The sequence below is a fragment of the Trichomycterus rosablanca genome, chromosome 9, assembly GCF_030014385.1.
Source record: "Trichomycterus rosablanca isolate fTriRos1 chromosome 9, fTriRos1.hap1, whole genome shotgun sequence".
Taxonomy (NCBI): Eukaryota; Metazoa; Chordata; class Actinopteri; order Siluriformes; family Trichomycteridae; genus Trichomycterus; species Trichomycterus rosablanca.
This window is the reverse complement of record NC_085996.1, coordinates 31,803,851-31,825,715: the sequence shown is the minus strand read 5'-3', so window position 1 is coordinate 31,825,715 and position 21,865 is coordinate 31,803,851. Positions and strand designations below refer to the sequence as shown.

The 21,865-nt window shown below is 38.3% G+C and overlaps 1 protein-coding gene across 1 annotated transcript in view; it reads left to right on the top strand.

The window, feature by feature from the left end:
* Positions 1–21,865, top strand: part of LOC134320700 (kelch-like protein 29) — a 352,789-nt gene that overhangs the window by 267,590 nt on the left and 63,334 nt on the right. Inside the window, exon 9 of the mRNA XM_063002246.1 lies at positions 10,019–10,217. Coding sequence (XP_062858316.1) covers positions 10,019–10,217 — 199 coding nt within the window. The remainder of the gene's footprint in view (positions 1–10,018; positions 10,218–21,865) is intronic.

The following is a 21,865-nucleotide window of genomic DNA, read 5'->3' as shown; positions in this document are numbered from 1 at the left end:
TTCTGTAGACCTGGTGTTCTGCCCTGTATTGTTTGGGAAACAAAATGCAAGCAAAATCAAAAGATACCTAAAATATTTAACATCTAGTTTTTTGTCTAGCTTGCACACATTTAATATTGCAAAAGATTTTTTCCTTTTGTTCCAGAGCGACTTCAGACTTGACTCGGACTCGTTTCAAATGACTCAGACTCGACTCGTGACTCATTGTTATAAATAATAAAGATAATAAGTAATAATAATAATAATAACAATAATTGATTGACTTATTATTTTATTGATCCCCAAAAGAAAATAAAGTAATAAATTATGATGATGATGATGATAATAATAATAATAATAATAATAATAATAATTATTATTATTATTATTATTTATATTATTACTTATTATTATTATTATTAATGTATTATTACTATTAGCCAAAGCAAATTGCATTTGTTGTAAATAATAATAATAATAATTGATTGATGTATTACTTTATTGATCTCCAAAGGGAAATATTATTATTATTATTATTATTATTATTATTATTATTAATAATTTTATTATTATTATTAGCCAAAGCAAATTGCATTTGTTATAAATAATAATAATAATAATTAATTGATTGATCCCCAAATGAAAATATTATTATTATTAGCCAAAGCAAATTACATTTGTTATAAATAATAATAATTGTAATAGTAAAAATAGTAAAAATAATAATAATAATAATACTAATGTTTGATTGATTGATTGATTACTTTATTAATCCTCAAAAGGAAAAATTATTATTAGTATTTTTTTATTTTTTTATTTATTATTATTATTGTTGTTGTTGTTGTTGTTGTTGTTGTTGTTGTTGTTATTATTATTAATATTATTATTAATAACAAATGCAATCTGCTTTGGCTAATAATAATATAAATAGTAATAATAATAATAATAATAATAATAATATAAGAACAAGATAACATCCAGTTTTTTGTCTAGCTTGCACACATTTAATATTGCGACTTCAGACTCGACTTCAAATGACTCGGACTCGACTCATGACTCGCAAAAAATTACTTGTAGACAGGGATGGACTGGCCATCGGGAGGGTCGGGAGTTTTCCCGGTGGGCCGCTCTGTATGTGGGCCGTTGAGAGAGAGTGAAAAATTAATTCCATTAGATGGTACCATTAATCTCTGCTCTTCAGAAAAAGTAAACACTATCTTGTCCTCTATAATACAGAACGGAAAATGCAGCTGTTCAGGACATTTTTTAGAGTGATTATGTGCATAGCTCACATGGTTAATTTCCCTTGTCAACATATAAAGTATTTATTTCTTTGCTCATCGGAGCAATGCACTAATTTGGAACAAACGTGAATCACGTGTGAATAAAAGTGCGAAAAAAGCATATTTACCAGTGTTAAAGGTTTAATGAAAGAAAGGTTTAATTTTATTTCTTGCGGTTTAATGAGACAGGATGGGGAAATCCAATAGAACCATTTAAGAAATTGTATTTATTTATGTGTGTGATAGATGGATAGAACTATTAATCCCAAAGGAAAGTGTTGGAAATACATACAGTATATTTGTTTGTAGTTATTTTTTTATTATTTTATTTTTTTATTATAGTGAGTTATTAACTTTAGTGGTAAGATGAAAACTATTAATATCAATCATCTAACATTTGATTAGGGGGTGATATGTGTGGCGCGATGTGCTTGTAGTGGGCTGGTCAAGAAAAAAGTCCAGGGCTGAATTTTGTTCCCAGTCCAGCCCTGCTTGTAGACAACAAGTCAGCAGCATGTGTTTACATTAGTTACGTGTGACAATTTTATATATATATATATATATTAGGGCTGTCGAAGTTAACGCGATAATAACGCATTAACGCGACCTCAATTTAACGCGATTAAAAAAATTAGTGCCATTAACGCAAATTCTAGTTCATGTTGACACTTGACTGGTAGAACAAACGTTTTAATGTCGGACTTGCCACCGTTTTTCATTTGCGGTTTGTTAACATAATGTAACCGATCGTGGTAGTGATGCACTTGCATAATAAAGAAATAAATACACGCTATATTCACAAGTTGTCGGGAGCAGAACACTTTATTACACTTAATTAACTTCTTCTTCTGTACCGAATACCGGAAAGCTGAGTCAAGCACGTTAGTTCATGAACTATGGAAGCCCCAAAGGGTCAAAACACACTCACTTCGTGTAGAAACGTCCATCAAACCATCCTCACGATACAACCACAGACAAGTCTGATACAATAACTACGCCTTATCCCATCTAAAGCACCGCTGATCTACAATGTTTGCTGATGGAGAAATTCTAACCTACAATCTGACATTTACTGCCTAGTATGTGAGTGAATAAAACAGTTTTCTCTTGTCCCAGCAGTTTTTAACATAAGTACATTTAGCATAAAATGTGTTCACCATTTTAATTGTAACATTTCACTTAAAAATCCTTGTTTTCTATAACATTTACACAGATTTTTTTTAATGCGATTAATCGCGATTAACTATATGAAATTCTGAGATTAATCGCGATTAAAAATTTTAATCGTTTGACAGCTCTAATATATACAGTGTATCACAAAAGTGAGTACACCCCTCACATTTCTGCAGATATTTAAGTATATCTTTTCATGGGACAACACTGACAAAATGACACTTTGACACAATGAAAAGTAGTCTGTGTGCAGCTTATATAACAGTGTAAATTTATTCTTCCCTCAAAATAACTCAATATACAGCCATTAATGTCTAAACCACTGGCAACAAAAGTGAGTACACCCCTTAGTGAAAGTTCCTGAAGTGTCAATATTTTGTGTGGCCACCATTATTTCCCAGAACTGCCTTAACTCTCCTGGGCATGGAGTTTACCAGAGCTTCACAGGTTGCCACTGGAATGCTTTTCCACTCCTCCATGACGACATCACGGAGCTGGCGGATATTCGAGACTTTGCGCTCCTCCACCTTCCGCTTGAGGATGCCCCAAAGATGTTCTATTGGGTTTAGGTCTGGAGACATGCTTGGCCAGTCCATCACCTTTACCCTCAGCCTCTTCAATAAAGCAGTGGTCGTCTTAGAGGTGTGTTTGGGGTCATTATCATGCTGGAACACTGCCCTGCGACCCAGTTTCCAGAGGGAGGGGATCATGCTCTGCTTCAGTATTTCACAGTACATATTGGAGTTCATGTGTCCCTCAATGAAATGTAACTCCCCAACACCTGCTGCACTCATGCAGCCCCAGACCATGGCATTCCCACCACCATGCTTGACTGTAGGCATGACACACTTATCTTTGTACTCCTCACCTGATTGCCGCCACACATGCTTGAGACCATCTGAATCAAACAAATTAATCTTGGTCTCATCAGACCATAGGACATGGTTCCAGTAATCCATGTCCTTTGTTGACATGTCTTCAGCAAACTGTTTGCGGGCTTTCTTGTGTAGAGACTTCAGAGGAGGCTTCCTTCTGGGGTGACAGCCATGCAGACCAATTTGATGTAGTGTGCGGCGTATGGTCTGAGCACTGACAGGCTGACCCCCCACCTTTTCAATCTCTGCAGCAATGCTGACAGCACTCCTGCGCCTATCTTTCAAAGACAGCAGTTTGATGTGACGCTGAGCACGTGCACTCAGCTTCTTTGGACGACCAACGCGAGGTCTGTTCTGAGTGGACCCTGCTCTTTTAAAATGCTGAATGATCTTGGCCACTGTGCTGCAGCTCAGTTTCAGGGTGTTGGCAATCTTCTTGTAGCCTTGGCCATCTTCATGTAGCGCAACAATTCGTCTTTTAAGATCCTCAGAGAGTTCTTTGCCATGAGGTGCCATGTTGGAACTTTCAGTGACCAGTATGAGAGAGTGTGAGAGCTGTACTACTAAATTGAACACACCTGCTCCCTATGCACACCTGAGACCTAGTAACACTAACAAATCACATGACATTTTGGAGGGAAAATGACAAGCAGTGCTCAATTTGGACATTTAGGGGTGTAGTCTCTTAGGGGTGTACTCACTTTTGTTGCCGGTGGTTTAGACATTAATGGCTGTATATCGAGTTATTTTGAGGGAAGAATAAATTTACACTGTTATATAATAATAATAATAATACATTTTATTTATATAGCGCTTTTCAAGATACTCAAAGACGCTTTACATAAGACAAATAATCAAAACAAATACGTACATACACCATACAAATCATAGTACAAAATCAAAATAGTACATCAACATCAAGAATAATTAAGATAAAAACAAAGAGAGCAGCATAAGACAGTTCATTAAAAATTAGCTAAATTATGAGAGAGAACAACAAATATAGAACAATTTCTTAAAATTAGACAGAAACAGGACAGATTTACATGCAATCAGGAAACTGAAAACTTTACAAGTTTTAGGATCTAGGACTTCACATTTCTGTCGTGATCTAAGTATAAAAACTATTAAAAAGAATAGCAAAAATAAAAGCATTTATTTCGTGTTGTTACAAGTTAAATGCCATATTGAATAGATGAGTTTTGAGAAGTGACTTGAATTTGGACAGGTCAGGACAATCTCGTAGGTGTTTGGGGAGAGCATTCCATAAAGATGGAGCAGCTATGGAAAAGGCCCTGTCACCCCAGGTCCGGTGCTTGGTCCTAGAGGGTATGGACAGTAGGTTAGCCTCAGAAGAGCGAAGGCTACGGGAGGGAATGTGCTGATGGAGCAGGTCGGTGAGGTAGGATGGGGCCTGATTATGGAGAGCTTTGTGAGTGAATAGAAGAATTTTGAATTGAATGCGTTGAGCAACGGGAAGCCAATGAAGTTTTTGTAGAACAGGTGTAATATGATCACGGGAGCGAGTATGAGTAAGGAGGCGAGCAGCTGAATTCTGGATATACTGAAGTTTTTTTAGGATTTTGTTAGATGTACCATAAAGGATGCTATTGCAATAATCAATTCTGGATGTAATAAAAGCATGAATCAAGGTTTCGGCGGCAGAAAAGGAGAGTGATGGACGTAGACGTGCTATGTTTTTTAGATGAAAGAAAGCAGTTTTGGTGATGTGATTTACATGGAGGTCAAAAGAGAGGTTGCTATCAAAAATTACACCAAGATTTCGGATGTTAGAAGACGGAGACAAAGTGTCATTATCAATGGTAATTTGAAAATTTTTTGTGGTTTTTGCCAGGGTTGTAGGACCTACGATGATCATATCTGATTTTTCACAGTTTAATTTGAGGAAATTAGCTTTCATCCACAATTTCATTTCAGTGATGCAATTTGTCAGAGTGGAGTGAAGTTCAGTATTAATGGATTTGGAGGAGATGTAAAGCTGAATATCATCAGCATAGCAGTGGAAATGTAAACCATGCCGACGTATGATGTCACCAAGGGGGAGCATATAAAGAATAAACAAAAGGGGACCTAACACTGAGCCTTGGGGAACGCCTTGGGACAGTGGAGCAATGGCAGAACTACAATTGTTGATATTAACAAACTGTTGTCTGTTTACGAGATATGACCTTAACCACAAAAGGGCAGTACCAGTGATGTTGACAGAGGATTCAAGGCGGGACAGAAGAATGGAGTGATTAATGGTGTCAAAAGCTGCAGTAAGATCAAGGAGGACGAGAATATTAATTTGTCCAGAGTCTGAGGAAAGAAGAAGGTCATTTGTGACTTTGAGGAGGGCTGACTCAGTGCTGTGCTGGGGGCGGAAACCAGACTGAAATGATTCAAATAGATTATTGGAATTTAGGTGATCTTTGAGCTGTGAGGCAACAACACGTTCCAGTATTTTCGACAGAAATGGAAGATTGGAAATGGGCCGAAAGTTACTCATAATGTTAGAGTCAAGTCCAGGTTTTTTAAGTATGGGAGTAACAGCAGCCAATTTGAGTGATTGAGGGACTGAGCCAGAACTAAGAGAGGAATTGATTATCTCTGTGATAAGTGATGAGATAACTGGAAAACAACCCTTAACAAGTTTTGATGGAGCAGGATCCAAAACACAAGTGGAGCTTCGCATCCCTGTTAAGATCTCAGATAGGTCCAAATGAGACACAGGTGAGAACTGAGACAGAGGCTGGGTAATAAATTGAGATGAGATAGGCGGAGAAACAGAGATGACAGGGGAAACTGTCAGAAAATTGTGGATATTCTCAACTTTTGTTTGAAAAAATGAGAGGTAAGAGTTACACTTGTCAACTGTAAAGGAATTGGTAGTATTGTCAACTGGTTTGAGAAGTTTATTTATTGTGGAAAAGAGAGTCTTAGGATTTGTTGATCCAGCATGTATGAGTTCGGAATAGTAAGTGGATCGGGCTGCCGTAAGAGCGTCTTTGTAATGTTGAAGATAATCAGAATAAATCTGATAATGTACTGTTAGACCGGTTATATAAGCTGCACACAGACTACTTTTCATTGTGTCAAAGTGTCATTTTGTCAGTGTTGTCCCATGAAAAGATATACTTAAATATCTGCAGAAATGTGAGGGGTGTACTCACTTTTGTGATACACTGTATATATATATATATAGTATATATACACATGATCAGACATCATTCTGATTGTGTCATTTTCTGCTCTCTGATAACGCTCCGGCCGTTTTAACCCACAACGCACGCAATGGCTAAATGTTCCAGCCAGCTTCCGGTGTAGTGATGAAGCGTCGTTCCCTACTCCCTCTTTTGGATTAGATTCTCACTTAAAGTGGTGGAATACCCTATGTAGTGCAATTCACTGGAACAGCTGGTGTGAATGAAACGCTCCCACAGAATTGGCGCTAATGGTTGGAATAACCGCTTTCTAAACCAATCAGACCTTCTGATTAAATTTTTTTGTAAGAAATGCTCTTATTTGTATTTATTTAGTTTGCAGCGTCACACAGATGATGTCAATGAAACACTTGAGTTAGTGTTTTATTTCACTACCAGGAAAAGTGAAGGTATTTAATTGTAAGCACATTTACAAACTAACGGATTATATTTCTAATGGGACATCACACGGTTATAAATTTAATAGCATCTGGAAGAATATAAGCTAAGGTGGTTATGATTTTTTTTTTTTGCTGTGTTTTGGATTTTGGCCGCTGTGCCTGATTTATCGCGCGCTTTTGTTTTGCAATAAAAACAAAACGTATCAGTTTAAGCTTTTAACTGGTATCTAGGAAAGTAAAGGCACTAAATAAAACGGCAAAATACAGTCGCTAATCTGTTGTTGTTTTTATCTGAACTTACAAAATATTTGTTTCTATGCTACATTTACAATATATGTTTTGTGTAGATTATATTGACTCGTGACTTGACTCGGACTCTAGCCTAAAGACTCGTGACTTGACTCGGACTCTAGCCTAAAGACTCGTGACTTGACTCGGACTCTAGCCTAAAGACTCGTGACTTGACTCGGACTCGTATTTTGTGACTTCATCTCTGTTTTGTTCTGTAAAACACCAACAAATCTACAATCTTTTAACAATTTACCAAAAGTTTAAAAGAAAACATGGAGAACTTGTAAGTGTTTACACGTCCTTTAAAAAACAGAAGTGTTCCTTCTTTTTGTCTAGACAAATTAATACAAATCCAAGGTAATTAGCAGCCCCAAAGTTGGGGATTAAAAATAGAGGGAGAGAAATGGCAGGTCCTCAGTGTACACTGATTCTTGTAAAGACAAGTGAACAGCAAACACTGTCTGTACAAATGTCAAGCGAGCCTAAAGTGAATTTATCTTTAGTGCTGAGGTCAGGGCAGATAAAGCCGGGGCTCCGTGTGTGTGATATAACATGACTTTATGAATGTGAGCTCAGGGTGAGCAGGTTAGATCAGTCACCTTCTCCGTTCTCGTGATCACTGTGCTGAATGTTGCGAGGCGACCGAACACCCTGCAGATCTGTACGCTGAACAAACAAGCTATCGGCCCACTGAGCCCCTTTCCATAGCAGCTCCCATCAGACCTGCTTGTCCCTACAGACAGCTGGTCCACATACACACACACACTTTATATATATATATATATTTATATATATATATATATATATATATATATATATATATATATATATATATATATATATATATATATATATATATATATATATATATACAGTGTATCACAAAAGTGAGTACACCCCTCACATTTCTGCAAATATTTCATTATATCTTTTCATGGGACAACACTATAGAAATAAAACTTGGATATAACTTAGAGTAGTCAGTGTACAACTTGTATAGCAGTGTAGATTTACTGTCTTCTGAAAATAACTCAACACACAGCCATTAATGTCTAAATGGCTGGCAACATAAGTGAGTACACCCCACAGTGAACATGTCCAAATTGTGCCCAAAGTGTCAATATTTTGTGTGACCACCATTATTATCCAGCACTGCCTTAACCCTCCTGGGCATGGAATTCACCAGAGCTGCACAGGTTGCTACTGGAATCCTCTTCCACTCCTCCATGATGACATCACGGAGCTGGTGGATGTTAGACACCTTGAACTCCTCCACCTTCCACTTGAGGATGCGCCACAGGTGCTCAATTGGGTTTAGTCCATCACCTTTACCTTCAGCTTCCTCAGCAAGGCAGTTGTCATCTTGGAGGATGTGTTTGGGGTCGTTATCCTGTTGGAAAACTGCCATGAGGCCCAGTTTTCGAAGGGAGGGGATCATGCTCTGTTTCAGAATGTCACAGTACATGTTGGAATTCATGTTTCCCTCAATGAACTGCAGCTCCCCAGTGCCAGCAACACTCATGCAGCCCAAGACCATGATGCTACCACCACCATGCTTGACTGTAGGCAAGATACAGTTGTCTTGGTACTTCTCACCAGGGCGCCGCCACACATGCTGGACACCATCTGAGCCAAACAAGTTTATCTTGGTCTCGTCAGACCACAGGGCATTCCAGTAATCCATGTTCTTGGACTGCTTGTCTTCAGCAAACTGTTTGCGGGCTTTCTTGTGCGTCAGCTTCCTTCTGGGATGACGACCATGCAGACCGAGTTGATGCAGTGTGCGGCGTATGGTCTGAGCACTGACAGGCTGACCTCCCACGTCTTCAACCTCTGCAGCAATGCTGGCAGCACTCATGTGTCTATTTTTTAAAGCCAACCTCTGGATATGACGCCGAACACGTGGACTCAACTTCTTTGGTCGACCCTGGCGAAGCCTGTTCCGAGTGGAACCTGTCCTGGAAAACCGCTGTATGACCTTGGCCACCATGCTGTAGCTCAGTTTCAGGGTGTTAGCAATCTTCTTATAGCCCAGGCCATCTTTGTGGAGAGCAACAATTCTATTTCTCACATCCTCAGAGAGTTCTTTGCCATGAGGTGCCATGTTGAATATCCAGTGGCCAGTATGAGAGAATTGTACCCAAAACACCAAATTTAACAGCCCTGCTCCCCATTTACACCTGGGACCTTGACACATGACACCAGGGAGGGACAACGACACATTTGGGCACAATTTGGACATGTTCACTGTGGGGTGTACTCACTTATGTTGCCAGCTATTTAGACATTAATGGCTGTGTGTTGAGTTATTTTCAGAAGACAGTAAATCTACACTGCTATACAAGCTGTACACTGACTACTCTAAGTTATATCCAAGTTTCATGTCTATAGTGTTGTCCCATGAAAAGATATAATGAAATATTTGCAGAAATGTGAGGGGTGTACTCACTTTTGTGATACACTGTATATATATATATATATACAATATATTATAATTACCTTAAAGCTTGAGTGAAGTGTGATGTTGATCACACAGACAAAGAAAAAGCCAGAGCAGCAGATATTGTCATATTCTCAGAAAATTTGCACAAAATTCATAAAAGAACTCAAATTTGTAAAGCATTTTTTACAAACAAAAAAACAATTGAAGAAATCCCAGGATTTCTTTGGTATGTCTCTTATAGGTGTACGATATATTAGGTATTTTAATATTTTGGAATTGCATTGCTGTTAAATAAAATAAAAAAAAACAGGCTGAGTCAGTAGTGAATAAAATGTCATGATTAACACGTTGCTGTCTGTGTCTCCTGCAGCACATATCAGAACTGCTGGCAGTAGTTCGGCTGCCGTTTATTCATCCCAGCTACCTACTGAACGTGGTGGACAACGACGAGCTGATCAAGTCTTCCGAAGCATGTCGAGACCTGGTGAACGAGGCTAAGCGCTACCACATGCTCCCTCACGCACGCCAGGAGATGCAGACGCCCCGTACCCGGCCAAGGCTATCTGCAGGTAAACTCTTGTGCCAGCTCATGCCTACCTTCACTTTTACCCACACGGCTCATTTTTCATGCTTAAAGCAGGGCAGCTGGTATTAAAATGAATCTTTTTTTTTTTTTTTTGAAGGTTGGGCATGTTGATTTTTTATTTTTTGATTCCAAGAATAATGATTAGGAGTGCCGGATTGGTAAAGTGATGACATTCTGAAATTGGTATATTTTAGTGTGATTAAGGTTGCTTTAATCAGCAGTACTGCAGGACTTGTGCTGTGTGTTTCCAGTATTTTTAAACCAAACCACATAGACCAACCATATAACCAACCATACCTTAAGTGTCATTTAAAAAAACTTTTCAGGTTGCTCAAGAATTCAAGGGTTCCAAGCTAAAGCATGTGTTTCAGAGGCTTGTATTTGAAGGAAACACATTTATTTGTTTAAATTTTGAGATAGATTTAAAACAGTCAACTTCATGTAACTACTGTCAATATTACTGACAGCTTTTGCAGGTACCCAGTGAGGAAGCTACTCAAGACGTTTTAATTATCTCTTATTACTATGTTTCCATTTATGACATTTAGTAGATTTTTTACTCACAACTGAGATCGAAAATGTTCCAAGCAATTGAGGGTCAAAAAACAGCTCAAGATCTCACAGTAGGAACCTCGTGGTGAACCACTCTGTGCCAAACATTGTGTGAAAATTGTAAGTCAGTTCAAAGAATTTAGGTCTTTCATCATCTACAGAAAATGTACAGTGCATCATAAAGAGGAGAATCAGACAACAGCGACCGCAGATTGTTGAGCAGCTCAAGTCTTAAATCAGTACAGCAAGAATGGGTGAAATTTCCACATGAAAAACAATTATTCATTTATTGTCTAATTAATTGGGCAAGACCCTAGACAGGTTACCAGTCCATTACCATCCACACACACACTCTCTTATTTTGTTTGTTTATTAGGATTTTAACGTCATGTTTTACACTTTTGGTTACATTAATGACAGGAACGGTAGTTACTCATTACACAAGGTTCATCAGTTCACAAGGTTATATCAAACACAGTCATGGACAATTTAGTATCTCCAATTCACCTCACTTGCATGTCTTTGGACTGTGGGAGGAAACTGGAGCACTTGGAGGAAACCCACGTGGACACAGAGAGAACATGCAAACTCCACACAGAAAGGACCCGGACTGCCCCACCTGAGGATCGAACCCAGGACCTTCTTGCTGTGAGGCGAAAGTGCTACCCACTTAGCCACTGTGCCGCCCCACACACTGTTATACCTGTGGGAGGAAACTGGAGCTTCCAGATGAAACCCACTCAGACACAGGGAGAACATACAGAAAGAACCTGGACTGCTCCATCTGGGAATTAAACCCAGGACCTTCTTGCTGTGAGCCACCATTGCAACAATTAGTATCGTCGATTTCCACACAATTAAAAAGAATAAAAGGTGATGTGATCTAGTGGTACACATACAGATGTTCCAGCTTTTTTAGTGTGTGCTGCATCCATTTTTAAATCTGTTTATATTTAACAAATAGAGTGAAGACTGAAAAATCTTTTTTTAATGCTTTTGTCTGTTAAACGTTAAAAGGGTCGAGTAAATTAACAAATTACAGATGTCAGTTTTTGTTGAGTTTTTAAAATGTGTCCCAACTTGTCTGGAAATGTGGTTTGTGGTTGTAAATGATGCTGGTGAACATCATCACAGTTCAGTTTCTGTCTAGCTGAAGCTCTCCGAGTTGTTCCCTGTCTCTATGGATTCCTCTGCTTTATCAGAGAAGGCACTGTGAGTCCAGTATGGATTTATTTAGTCTATATGTACTGTGACTCTTTCTCCCTCGCTGATTGTTATTGATTGCAGTCCACTGCAATACAGCACCAATAAAGTGCAGCATGACTGCACCAAGAGACGTTTCTCTGAGGAATTATATCATACACACTTATTAGGGTTGGCACGATCTGATACTCTGTATCGGTATCAATCCGATATTGGCCCAAATCACTGGATTGGATACCGGAAGGAAAAAACGTGTAATCCGATCCAATACTGTTGCTTAATGTAAATAACACTTAATGTAAATAAGGCCATTGTTTGTGTGTAAAGCAAATAACACACGAAGATACGTTCCAGCAGAGTGCAGTTTATTGCCAGCTCACTCTGCAACTGTCGTAACAAGGTGCATCTTGATGACATCATTAACATGTGCAACTGATCTACAACTCATCTGCAACAGCCATTCAAAAAAAAAAAAAACACTGATCTACTTAAACTTTTATTATTTTAAAAAATCATCTACTACTTTTTAGATCTACACATCTAAAAACTTTGTTTAAACACAATAAAAATCATCTACTACTGCCACATCTTAAAACACTGTTTAAGCACAATAAAAATAATCTACTACTGCCACATCTAAAAACACTGTTTAAACACAATAAAAATAATCTAATACTGCCACATCTAAAACACTGTTTAAACGCAGTAAAAATCATCTACTACTGCCACATCTAAAAACACTGTTTAAGCACAATAAAAATCATCTACTACTGCCACATCTAAAAACACTGTTTAAACGCAATAAAAATCATCTACTACTGCCACATCTAAAAACACTGTTTAAGCACAATAAAAATCATCTACTACTGCCACATCTAAAAACACTGTTTAAACACAATACAAAATCATCTACTACTGCCACATCTAAACACTGTTTAAACACAATAAAAATCATCTACTACTGCCACATCTAAAAACACTGTTTAAGCACAATAAAAATCATCTACTACTGCCACATCTAAAAACACTGTTTAAACACAATAAAAAATCATCTACTACTGCCACATCTAAAAACACTGTTTAAACACAATAAAAATTGCTTTATAAATGATAAATTGTCACCCGAAATAAAGAAAACCTGTCTTGTCCTGGCTTGGAGATCTCTCACATCCTCAACGATTAATCCATTAGTGTTATTAAATAAAACAAACTACACTGTTTCCCTTTTAGCCACAGATTTCCTCTTCAAAATAAAGCAGGGTTTAATCTTCTAAAAACGTGACAGAACTTTAACGGAAAATCTCAACTCTGCGTCAATTCTAATTGGTCCATCGCATTTGATTGACATCCACATCTTTCAATTGTAGACACTTTGGATGACACGCCGTGAAGCGAGATGTGTCACGTGAACAACAGCTTGAACATAAGTGAAACCAACAATGCTGCTAAATGTTCTGTGTGTAAAAGTGAAAATATTTTATATAATAATAAAACAGCAGTTTTGCAGAAGTGCGATGTTGTAGGTTCTGTATTTATTCCTTTAGAATATTTGTTTCACAGTCTGAGCATTGTTATTTAGATAGCTAGTTTAACCATGGTGCATTGAGACATGTATTATCACTGCTTAGTTGTTTGAGAGGAGAAATGGTAGTATCGGATTGGTATCGGTATCTGCAGATACTCAATTTGCAGTATCAGTATCGGTATTGGACATAAAAAAGTGGTATCAAGCCAGCCCTAATACTTATCTCACATTTTATCACGTGATACATTTGAGCTACGTCAAATCAGTTTAAATCCTCAGTAAAGGTTTGATTGACAGACAAATCTCAAGGAAAGGTTTTTGTTGCAGCAGTCAAGTCGAATGGTCAAGTGAGCCAAGTCAAACACATCATTGCTGAGCTTCTTTCTGGTACCAAGGAGCTACCAAGGTGTTTAATACAGCTCTAAGGCCTTTGTAAATACCATCTGTAGCCTGGGTCTTTTCTGCATAGTGTGTTAGTTTGCACTATTAAATTAGATATTTATGGAAGTAGCCTTAGCTGAGCTTGTTAGAAGAACTGCCTTTGGGCTCAGAGGTTTTTTTCTGCCCCTGTGCCAGTGCTTGAGACTTTTCTCAATAAAGCAGTGCTTAATTATCCTGTGAAAGGTATTATAGGTTTAGCTTAAGCACTGCGTCGCCGCACAGAATGCATTTTCCGCTTTACCACATTCAGGTAATTGCTTCACGAATGTCAGTTTAAGTAAGCTGGCAGTTTATGAGTGAGTAAACAAACAGTCGGGCTTGGACTTCTGACCTAATGTTCATTTTATTTAACATAAATTAAAAAAAAAAAATCTAATTTAGTTTTTATGAATTTGGGTTAATGCATTTTTGTGTTTGTTTAAACTGATTAGTACGGAGGTAGAGATTTTTACAGCACCATAAAGTGATCACATCAGAATTTGACACAATGAACAAAATCGTAAAAACACAGTCAAGCCATGCATTTACATTTACATTTATTCATGCAAACTCATCTGACTACACGTACACCGATCAGGCATAACATTACGACCACTATATTTTCAATAATTTTCTTTCGGGATAAATAAAGTATCTATCTATCTATCTATCTATCTATCTATCTATCTATCTATCTATCTATCTATCTATCTATCTATCTATCTATCTATCTATCTATCTATCTATCTATCTATCTATCTATCTATCTATCTATCTATCTATCATCTATCTTTCCTAATACTGTGTTGGTCCCCCTTTTGCTGCCAAAACAGCCCTGTAAACTGTGATGCACTGTGTATTCTGACACCTTTCTATCAGAACCAGCATTAACCAGCATCTTCAGCAATTTGAGCTACAGTAGCTCGTCTGTTGGATCAGACCACACAGGCCAGCCTTTGCTTCCCACGCGCATCAATGAGCCTTGGCCGCCCATGACTCTGTCACCGGTTTACAACTGTTCCTTCCTAGGACCACTTTTGATAGATACTGACCACTGCAGACCGGGAACACCCCACAAGAGCTGCAGTTTTGGAGATGCTCTGACCCAGTCTAGCCATCACAATTTGGCCCTTGTCAAACTCGCTCAAATCCTTAACCAACCAAAAATATCCAGCCAACAGCACCCCGTGGGCAGCGTCCTGTGACCACTGATGAACGTCTAGAAGATGACCAACTCAAACAGCAGCAATAGATGAGCGATTGTCTCTGACTTTACATCTACAAGGTGAACCAACTAGGTAGGAGTGTGTAATAGAGTGGACAATGAGTGGACACGGTATTTAAAAACTCCAGCAGCGCTGCTGTGTCTGATCCACTCGTACCAGCACAACACACACTAACACACCACCACCATGTCAGTGCCACTGCAGTGCTGAGAATGATCCACCACCTAAATAATACCTGCTCTGTAGTGGTCCTGTGGGGGTCCTGACCATTGAAGAACAGCATGAAAGGGGGCTAACAAAGTATGTAGAGAAACAGATAGAGTACATTCAGTAATTGTAGAACTACAAAGTGCTTCTATATGGTGGAGCTAATAAAATGGACAGTGAGTGTAGAAACAAGGAGGTGGTTTTAATGTTAAGCTTGGTCGGTGTATATCATACAACACAAACTAAAACTAACAACTTATTAACAAATCAAAAATAGCAAAACTATTGATGACAAATTCAGTAACCCACAGAGAGACAAACAACAACAAATTCAACACCTGACACGTTTGCAGGCCTGGATTGCAATCGACATTTCAATTAATCCCAAAGCTCCTTAATGTGGTTGAACTCAGACAGGCCACTGGAGTTAATCCACACCAATCTTGTCAAACCATGTATTTATGGATCTTACTTTGTGCTCACTAACAACAGAGAATGACCTTCCCCAGACTGTTGCCAGATAATAATCAGTTTTAAAAAGTGTTTTCAGAAACCTGTGTTTCTACATGCTTGTTCTCTTAGACTCTCTAAGATCACCAAAAGTACCAGAACAAGTTTATCTAATACGATACATATAAAAAATCTCAACAATTTAACAAAAAAGTTACAAGTACAAGAAGAAAATGAGTTTAAAATGAGTAATAACATCGCTCAGCTGGTGCAGCGGTAAAAACACACGCTGGAACACCAGAGCTGGGATCTCGAATACATTATATCAAGCCACATGAGCAACGATTGGCCTGTTGTTCATATAGGGGTGGGAGATTAAGCCGGATAGGGACTCTCTCATAATTAATGCAGTTACGACCTCTGCTGGCTGATTGATGGCGCCTGCACAGAGATGTGAAAAGAGTGCTGTCAAGGTGTGTCTCACCGTACACAGTGCTGATTCGCATTGCACTCATCAAAGTGTAAATGACAGAATGCATACGGCTGCGGGGATCAGGCATTGGTGGAGAGGAAGCACGACGGATGCGCTAAAAGGGAGAAAAAGAGGAGAAAATGCATAAACCAAATATTTAAAAAAATTAGTAATAACGAAAAGCTTAGTTGTTTACAAGTTTATTGTTGGATTAGTTTTTATGTTTTGTTTTGTATGCTTGGGTTAGCTTCTTTCTCCTCAATCAGAGCGGGGATCGGCATTGGTGGAGAGGAAGCGCGACGTAATCGAGCAATTGGACGCACTAAAAGGGAGAAAAGGGGAGAAAATGCATAAACAAAATATATTAAAAAATTAGTAATAACGGAAAGCTTAGTTGTTTACAAGTTTATTGTTGGATTAGTTTTTATGTTTTGTGATTCATTTTTATGCTTTGTTAGATTTGTTTTTTCGTGTTGTGATAATGTTGTTGTAGTTTCATCTATTGAGCTTTCTAAAGAACATGAACATTTATTAATTTGGAGTGCATGGCAGCCTGGCTCATTGTGGCTTTGACACAGCAGTTGGACAGCCTGTCACCTGTCGACCTTGTTTATAACACTTCTTAAAGCTCAGAGAGCAGCCGCTATCTAAACGAAGAACCCAGGCTGCCAAACTGTTCTACAGAGAGGTGAGAGATATAGCCATGAAACAGTGAGGGACAGGAAGCAGAAACATATGTTCACAAAGTTGAAGAAAGAAGAAAATAGATCATTACGTTATTTTTGGTGACAGATGGACACAATTCCCTAGAGAGAAAAGGTGTGTGTGTGCGTGTGTGTGTGTGTGTGTGTGTGTGTGTAAACCACCTCCACATTTCACGCAGCACCTGAGCCACTAAGACAGACTTGGATATCATACATGAAACATTCCTCAATGTGCCGTGTTGTGTGTGTGTGAGCAAGAATTATTTTGTTCTTTTTCCTTTTCTTTCTGTCTGCTGCATGTGCATGTGTATTTGCTGCTATATTTGCAGTGGGTAGAAATCAACATTTAACGACTTTTTTTTGTTTTTTATGTACAAACAGAATTTGATAAAAGTTGGGACAGCAGGTAAAATGTCCCATAAGTCATAACAAAAAGCAGTAATTTGTGAATTGTCTTTTACAGGTATTTAAGTGAAAAGAGAAGAGAAAACATTTAATGTTTATTAGCTTTAATAATTTTCGTTAACATACACCAGTTCCTACTTATGCCAGCAGCATATTCCAAAAAAGTTTTTTGTAATCTAAAAGAGGTGACGCTGCCATGATTGGGTGTAAAAGCAGCAATAATGAAAAGCTTCAGTGTTTACAAATAAGGACGGGTCGAAGTTACTCTCTGCACAATTGAAAGGACTGTAAGCATTTTACCATTTGCAGTCCATAACATTATTAAAATATTTAAAGTCTGGACAAATCTCTGAGCAGAAAGGGCACATAGGTCTTTCAGAAAATTGCATTTTTGAGGCCAGGACTTAAGGAAGGCAGATGCTAAAGCCATTGACTTGAAACACTAAATGGTAAAGATGTAACCTCCTGACTGAAGTGATTTGAGCTTGTGTTGCAAAACTAAAGCTTTTAATCCTATTCAGTTATGATCTTCCACTTTCTGCAATGCACCAGTTCCACTGGCAACAAAACAGCCCCAAAGCATAATACTACCTCCACCATGTTGACAGTAGGTAGAGCGGTGGGTTTAACTGTCTTAACTGTTTAACTGTCTTATATTTTTCCTTTAAATAGGCGGCACGGTGGCTGTGTGGAGTTTGCATGTTCTCCCCGTGTCTGCGTGGGTTTCCTCCGGGAACTCCGGTTTCCTCCCATAGTCCAAAGACATGCAGGTGAGGTGAATTGGGAATACGAAATTGTCCAGGACTGTGTTCAATATAACCATGTGAACTGATGAACCTTGTGTAATGAGTAACTACCGTTTCTGTCATGAATGTAACCAAAGTGTAAAACACGACGTTAAAATCCTAATAAACAAACAATCTCCTTTAAAATATATATATATATATGTATATATATTCTATTGGTCATTGTGGCCAAGTAACTCACTTTTTGAAAATTCCTTGTCCTTGTAATCAGCAGCAAACTTATTTAAGCTTTGATGTATGGATTTTGGAGCAGGGGCTTTCTTCTTGCATGGCACATTTACATTATATTACATGTTCAGCATTTAGCAGACGTTTTTATCCACAGCGACTTACACTACTGTGATTTGTTTTTGGGTTGTCAGGTTTGTGTTTTTGTCATATTAAGTGTTATGTTTCTTATATTGTTAGATTTAGTTTTCATGTTGTCAGGTGTGTATTTCGGTTGGTAGACTTGTTTTTGTGTTGTTAGATTTGTGCATGCCACATTTACAATTAATCAAAGCAATTTACAGTACGGTGCTAGTGTACAGTCTTAGCGATTGACAACCTGGCACTGGTGAGGCTTTAACCAGCAATCTTTTTAGTCCAGCACTTTAACCACTTGGCTACAACTGCGGCACCTCCTAAGGCATGTAAATGTAAAGCTTAATTTTGTACAGTGACATGTTTCATGGCAGACTTGTAAGATTGCATTTCCTCTCTTTTTCCTTTCGAAGACCTTTGCAAAAATGCCTTTACTTCCTGAACTTTGTCCTTATAAACTGTTGGAAACTGAAGATGCCTAAAATAGCTCCTATTTTCGGCCTAATGTGTGCAGCTAAATTCAGTATCAGGTGAAAACTTTCCACTGTTACCATGTTCTCATTAAAGGCTGATCAGCAGTTTAGTCATGAGCTGTACAGACTACTTAAGAACCATAAGGAATAAATCTGAATTTTTTAAGAACTGAGCTACTGACTCTCCCTTCACCTCAGACCTTAAATGGATCATGATTTATTTGTACGTGAATGAGTAATTAAATGATTCATGTGCATTTAACTGGTTTTTCACCCACAGCTTTAGTTTTCTGGGCAGCTTTACTAAGAACACTTTCAGGTTTAAACTAAACCATTATTTTTTTTATTGAAATGAGTTTAATTACTCAGTTAATGGCTGTTCTCCATTTGTATTTTTAGTTTTACATATTAGAATTATATATTTTATACAGCGTATCCCTGCATTTCTTTGTTTAGCTTTTTCCATGGTGTCAAATATTTATCTATATATTGACCACATGTGGACCGTTTTAAGCAGATGTGAATATCTACCACTGGCAATGTGTGTAGAAACAAGGAGGTGATACCGATCAGCCATAACATTAAAACCACCTCCTTGTTTCTACACACATTGTCCATTTTATCAGCTCCACTTGCCATATAGGAGCACTTTGTAGTTCTACAATTACTGACTGAAGTCCATCTGTTTCTCTGAATGCTTTGTTAGCCTCCTTTCATGCTGTTCTTCAATGGTCAGGACCACTACAGAGTAGGTATTATTTGGGTTGTGGATCATTCTCAGCACTGCAGTGACACTGACATGGTGATGGTGTGTTAGTGTGTGTTGTGCTGGTATGAGTAGATCAGACAGAGCAGTGCTGATGGAGTTTTTAAACAACTCACTGTCACTGCTGGACTGGGAATAGTCCACCAACCAAAAACATCCAGCCAACAGCGCTCTGTGGGCAGCGTCCTGTGACCACTGATGAAGGTCTAGAAGATGACCAACTCAAACAGCAGCAATAGATCAAAACAGCAAAGCGATCGACTCTGATTTTACATCTACAAGGTGGACCAACTAGGTAGGAATGTCTAATTGAGTGGACAGTGAGTGGACACGGAATTTAAAAACTCCAGCGGCGCTGCTGTGTCTGATTCACTCATACCAGCACAGCACACACTAACACACCACCACCATGTCAGTGTTACTGCAGTGATGAGAATGCAGGGTGAAAGGGGGCTAACAAAGCATGCAGAGAAACAGATGGACAGTCAGTAATTGTAGAACTACAAAATGCTTCTATATGGTAAGTGGAGCTGATAAAATGGACAGTGAGTGTAGAAACAAGGAGGTGGTTTTAATGTTATGGCTGATCAGTGTATACTTATGCATGTATTTTGTATTGTAATACATTTTTTCATAGTGAAAATGTGTGGGTGATTTTCACAGTGGTTAAACACTGGACTAAATACTGCTTATCGATAGTTCAACCTGTTGTGGAAATGGTAAATAAATCCCTGAGTTTACAGAGATACATCTAAATTCTGAATATCATTGTTTGAAATTTTGGTATTGAGACTCTGACTAAGCACTCATACCTTAACTAAGAATGCTTCTGTGGAAGTGTCATGCTCTGATAAATCACTAAATAACAATGTCTGGACTAGCCAATGGACTCTGCTGCCATACTACATGTATTATAAGGGATGGGTCGATACCTAACAGATCAGTCAGCTGGAGACTCTTGCATGCCTGACAGGTAATAAGGATTGTGACACACAACTGTCAACTCTTCTCAACATGACAGGATGATCCAAGCACTGTTTTTCTTATCATCTCTGGCTAGTGTGTTAAAATTGGCATTTAATTTATTTTCTTTTACAATTGGATTGTATTTTCATTTGTTCTTTGTTAGGTTAGAGCATTTTGGAGTTGCCTGTCAGAGTCAGTGGTCTCGGTGTAGCTCACCAGATGATCTGCTGCTTTCTTTTTCTATGCTGTGTACAATCAAACAGGTGAAAGGATTCAGTGTCATACTACATGGAGACTCCTTTTCATAGATTCTGAATCATAATTAGAGCATTCATATTAATTCATTCACAAAAGCATGATCGAGATTAAATTTTTTTTTTTTACAGTTCATTCAACTGTTCATTTAGCTGTGTTAAATTTGATTGGTCAAGTCTAAACACATTTACATTTTCATCATTTAGCAGACACTTACAAAGCAAAGCTACTTACAGTACTGTGACAGTATATGGTCTAAGCAACTAAGGGTTAAGGGCAACCTGGCAGTGGTGGGGCTTGAACCAGTGACCTTTCGATTACTAGTCCAGTATCTTGACCGCTAGGCTACAGCTGCCCTACAGTATGTGGACACTCATTTACATTTTTGCAATTAGCAGATGCTTTTTATCTAAAGTGCCTTACAGTAGTGTGAGAGTATATTGTCTAAGAGATTAAGTGTTAAGGGCCTTGCTCAAGGGCCTTACAATGGAAAATTGGCAGTGGTGGGGCTTGAACCACCTTTTGATTACTAGTCCAGTATCTTAACCGCTAGGCTAAAACTGCCCTAAAGTATGTGGACACTCATTTACCTTTTTATTCAGAGCGACTTACAGTTCTGTGAGAGTATATTGTCTAAGCAACTGAGGGTGCTCAAGGGCCCAACAGTAGGAACCTGGCAGTGGTGGGGCTTGAACCAGTGACTTTTGAATTACTAGACTAGTAACTTAACTGCTAGGCTACAATTGCCCTGAAGTATGTGGACACTCATTTTCATTTTTGGCAACTAGCAAACGCTTTTATCCAAAGCGACTTACAGTGCTGTGGCAGTATATTGTCTAAGCAATTGAGGGTGCTCAAGGGCCCAACAGTGGGAACCTGGCAGTGGTGGGGTTTAAAC